Source organism: Arvicola amphibius, chromosome 8 (genome assembly GCF_903992535.2).
Source record: "Arvicola amphibius chromosome 8, mArvAmp1.2, whole genome shotgun sequence".
Lineage (NCBI taxonomy): Eukaryota > Metazoa > Chordata > Mammalia > Rodentia > Cricetidae > Arvicola > Arvicola amphibius.
The window spans coordinates 117,208,870-117,214,013 of record NC_052054.1 but is presented as its reverse complement, the minus strand read 5'-3'; the positions used below and the strand labels follow the sequence as shown (position 1 = coordinate 117,214,013).

The window sequence follows — 5,144 nt, the reverse complement described above, 5'->3', positions numbered from 1 at the left end:
AAGGAGAAAGCCCAGTCCGTGAGGGTTAATGTCAGATGCAAGCTCCAGTTCTTGGTTCTAATGGCCTTAGGCTGCAGATGTGACCGTGATAATTACCCAGATTACAAATCATAGATGCAGGTGTTCAGTAGAAATGGTGACATTTGTTCCCGTGGAAGTGTAAAGGCAGTCCTTGGAGGACTATCAGTGCCACCTCAGAAAGTAGGTATGGGCTCTAGAGACAGTTGTCACTAACTTCTGATCCTGTCACCTCCCTCCCCAGACCGGGTACTATCTGTCCGTAGCTGTATTGTACACACGCACACTCACGTACACACGCAGCATGGCACCGCATGTCAGCACTATTGTTATCCTCTCTGGTAATTTTCAGAGGTTTAGCGGACAGTAAGAGATGTGTGAAAAGCAGCACGATGCGGTGTCAAAACCTCTTTGCGAGCCAGGCCACAGTTCGCAAGGATCTTGAGGAACGCACGACGAAAATTTTGGCCAACAAAGGCATAGATGATGGGGTTGAGGCAGCTGTGAGAAAAGGCCAGGAACTCAGTGATATACAGGGCCTGATCGATGTCACTGCGGCGCTTACAGGTGTCCTCAATCAAGTGAGTATCTAAGAGAGTGTCTGAGAGCAGGGCCAGGTTGTGGGGCAGCCAGCAGAGCAGGAAGACAAACACAACCGCAAAGATGACCCTCATGGCCCGGTGCTTCTGCGCCATGCGGGCCTTAAAGAGTGTGCGCAGTGTGGACCCGTAGCAGAACAGCATGACCAGCAGCGGCAGGAGGAAGCCAAATGTGTGGGACAGGCCCCGCAACATTATCCGAAAATTTGTTGTGGCTTTACCCAGGACCTCATAGCAGATTGTTCCAGAACCGTATGGTTTATAGGCCTGACGGAAGATGGCAAAGGGCAGGGACAGTATCAAAGAGAGACTCCAGAGGCCTAGACATATGAACTTAACCAAGTGGCGCTTTTGGGTCAGCGTGCGCGTGGCATGGACGATGGCCAGGTATCGGTCCACACTGATGCAGGCCAGTAGCAGGATACCGCTGAAGAAGTTGACTTCCTTCAGGAGCGAGACCATCTTACACAGGGGTGTGCCAAAAATCCAGCCTTTCAATTTAGAGACAGCCCAGAAGGGCAGGGTCAACGAAAAGAGCAGGTCGGCAACGGCGAGGTTCAGCACGTAGACGTCGGTGACAGAGCAGCTTCTTCGCCTGTATGAGATGACTAGCAACACCAGGGAGTTTCCCAGCAAGCTCAGCAGGGACACCAGTGCATAAACGGCAACCAGAGCCCGCGTGTTGGTTATTGGAACCCTCCTACAAGGGCTGAAATAATCTCCAGTGGGTATTTCGGAGCTATTTCCGAATTCTTTCTCAAAGTCATTCCATGTCATATTATCAGTAACAGCCCAGAAGTAGTCAGCCTTGGCCATGGTTCGATCTAGGTGAAAGGTCAAGAGAGAAATATGATTTAGTAGCCAAATTCAAGCATCATGAATGTTTAGGGGATAGTATTATTGGCTTCCCTGTTGCTTTGACAACCAGCGTTCACTCCCTTGGCCTTCAATTTGAACTTCTATAAAAGTTGGTTCCTAATGCTGTCAAAGTTCTTGGAGACTCAGTCTGAGTACGGATAAAATAAAACTCATGGAAGATACTTTTGCCTTCAGTTGGCACTATAGTTCTCAACTCTATCTCCAGCTACCTTGTCTTCTTTTAACCATTTTTGTCCTCAGCCATGCCCCTACATTCAGATGCAGCCACCAGGTCGCTCTTATATACCCAGGAAAGAGCCAGCACGCAGCAAAACAGAAGGAGGTGTGGTGTATCTGGGTGTCCCTCCTGACATTATTTTGTATATGAGCCCCCTCGTGGTTGTTTGCCCTTTTCAAAAAAGACTTATTATTCCTCATGGCATTTACTTATGTGTGTATACATGCATGCTAGTCTGTATGTCTGTATACATACCAGAAGAAGGCATCAGATCCCTTGGAACTGGAGCTACCGGGAGCTGTGAACAAACCCTCAAGGGCAATCTGTGCTCTTACAGGATCTCCACAACACATAAAAAACGACACAGGAGCCAAGAAGGGTCCCAGTGAGGCCCAGCATCCATAGTGTAATAGAAACCAGAGGCCTCGAGCCAGACCAACGACTCTTTGCAGCGAACTTTTGCAAATAAAGACATATAGACAAAAGGGTTTAGTGCATGACTCACTGTGTCACACTGCAGCTTCCATAAGGAGATTTTTTTCCCTTTTTTTTCTTTTTCCTCTTAAATTTTGTTTTATAGGGGGGTGAAGGGGTGGAGGGTAGATGTAAAGGGAAGGAGAAATGAATGGGATCAAGATACATGACATGGGGCTGGAGAGATGGCTTGGTGGTTAAGAGCACTGACTACTCTTCTAGAGGACCCAGGTTCAATTCCCAGTACCCACATGGCAGCTCACAACTGTCTGTAAATCCAGTTCCAGGGGATCTGACAGCTTCACACCAATGCACATAAAATAAAGTTAAATAAATCATAAAAATTCTTTAATTTTAATAAAATTAAAATTTTAATAAAAAAAGATACATGACATAAAAGACACAAAAAAGTTTTTTAAATAGGAAAAAAAGAGCAATTTGTGCTCTTAACTACTGAGTCATCTCTCCAGGCCCTTTTTTGCCTTTCATGAAATCTACCTGGAGAAAGAAGTGAGAGAGACAGATTATATTAAACTGTCCAGTGTGCCTTGACTTATGATGGGTTTATGTCTAGCTTTCATAGTTGTAAACATCACGTCAAAAATACGTATGGGGGAGCCAATGAGGTGATTCAGTGGACAAAGGTGCTGCCCAGTGTAACAACTTGAATTTGAGCCTCAGAAACCACAAAGTAGAAGGAAAGAGCCATCTCCTGCAGGTCATCCTCTGGTCTCCACACCCAACCCATGCACACACACTAACTTTGAAAAAGAAAAAATTTTAAATATACGTAAGAGTTGGTGCGATAGCTCAGCAGGCAAAAGAGCTTGTCATACAAACCTGACAACTTGAGTTTACTCCCAGAACCTTTGATGGACAGGGGAACCAACTCCTTAAAATCATTCCCTGATTGTGTGTGTGTGTGTGTGTGTGTGTGTGTGTGTGTGTGTACATACATACATATATTCCTGTGCGCGCTCACACACACACACTCACACACACACAAATAAATAAGCCTCTACCCAACTGAGGGTTCTCCAACCTGGAAACACTTAGAAGTTAACCAGGTTAGAAATGAGGGGACTGCTACCTGTTACCAAATGCCCCCTCTCTCTGTGGTAGCCTTGACTAGGGTCTTTAATCCCTACAGAGTCCATTTGTCATCTGCAAATTGGGGGAGGGGGAGATGCTCTCACTGACTCCAAGGCCTTGGACTCCATGGCAGGTGCATTTACCTCCCCGCACCTTGGGATGCTCTCTCCCTGCCAGTGTTTGTATCTTCACAGAAAACGAAAGCTTATCAGGAACAATCACACAGAATTGGGGAATTATCCATCTCAGCCACATAACAGGAGAGGAATAACAACAAAAGATGAGGGGGCTGTGACCACAACCACTAGGAAGTCAGAGTTGAGAACTTACTCCTAGTGAGTAGACGGGAAACATCTTAGAAGCTGGGCAGTGGTACTGCACACTTTTAATCCCAGCACTGAAGAGGCAGAGGCAGGTGGATCTTTGAGTTCAAGGCCATCCTGGTCTACAAAGTGAGTTCCAGGACAGCTAGAGCCACAGAGAGAAACCCTGTCTCAAAAAACAAACCCAGAAAAGAAAAAGGAAATAGTTTATCAGAAATTCCTGCATTCTACAGAAACCAATGCATTTTCTAAAATCAAATCAAATCAAGCCTTCTTACCCCAACAAGTGTGTGGTACACAAGGGTGGCTGCCTACCTGAGGCACCAGCTGCGTTATGTTCTGTGTGTGCAGGAGCCTGCAGCTCAGAGACCAGCATGACCGAACAGCTGAAGGAAATGAATAAGCAAAGAAAAGGGGGAGAAACCACACCAGACCATATCTCCCCTCAGAGGCCCACCCACGTCTGCATTTGGGTGCAGATTAGGTCATGGGACCCGACAGCATCAGCAGTCCCATGGGCTCAGCAGGGATAGCTGGGTGCAGCTGCACTTGAGGGTGTGCTCTCTAAATTCTTCCCTCCAAATACGGTCACTTTCATCATCTTCAGGTTCTTGAATTTACTCTCACGTGCTGTCCCCGAGTTCCCTAATAGAACCTTGGGAAGCTTCCAACTTCCCCGGGGAAAATAAAAGAGAAGGGGGTTTAACTTTCTACAGTGGAAGTTTCAGAAGTCCAGAGTGGAAAAGACTTGGGGGAGTCTATGAGGAGAACTGAGGGGAAAGCTTAGAGAGTGTGAGGTCTACACTTACTTGTAACACCCGATTCTGTGTTACCCCCTCGGTACAGTTCGCGCGCCACTGTACCTTACGCGAGTCGGACAAGGGCCTGGAGATTGAAAGAACACACAAAGAGACCTGGGTCATTCGAAAAGAGATCAGCCAAATGCCGTTTATTTAGCCTTGAGGAAAATCTTAAATACCCCACTCCTGCCCAAGGAATTCCACCCAGGCAGGTGGGAAATTACCATATCTAACTGCTGCACAAGGACTCCCACCTAGGCAGGTGGGAAATTACCATACCAACAATAGAGTCAACAATGCCCTACAACAAATCACCAGGCGGGGCAGAGGGAGCACAGGAACAAACAGGATGCTTAGTCATCTGACCAGAAACCGTCCTCAAGGTGAGCCCCAGGAACAAGGGCAGACCCGGACCCTACACTTACTGTGTTTGGACGGCTCATACTGGTGCTGAAATAGACACATGCTGGAACAAGTGTCCTACCACTGAGCTGCATCTGAAGCCCCAATGCTCATTTTCTGGTCTGGTTTTGTTTTGAGACAGAGTCTCTCACAGCCCATGTTGGCCTTGAACTCTATGTAGCTGGTGACCAGGAACCTTCAACTATCTCCCAAATATTGTAACTAAAGATGTTCACTGCCATGCCCAGCTATGAGCACACCATTTCACTTATAGTATAGACATCTTTGGGGTCTTTGTGGTAGAGATTTTGGAAGAAAAACTAACCTCCTTTTTACACAA

General features: G+C 46.7%; 1 protein-coding gene across 1 annotated transcript; it reads right to left on the bottom strand.

Annotated features, from left to right (window-relative positions):
- Positions 1-374: 374 nt before the first annotated feature.
- On the bottom strand, positions 375-1,433 carry LOC119821970 (C-X-C chemokine receptor type 1-like). The gene has a single exon (XM_038341050.1). It carries the CDS (start codon positions 1,431-1,433, stop codon positions 375-377), a length of 1,059 nt encoding a protein of 352 aa, XP_038196978.1.
- Between the last annotated feature and the right edge of the window lie 3,711 nt (positions 1,434-5,144).

Excerpts from the sequence above, each read along its gene's own strand:
- LOC119821970 (XM_038341050.1), bottom strand. The coding sequence starts at position 1,433 with ATGGCCAAGGCTGACTACTTCTGGGCTGTTACTGATAATATGACATGG.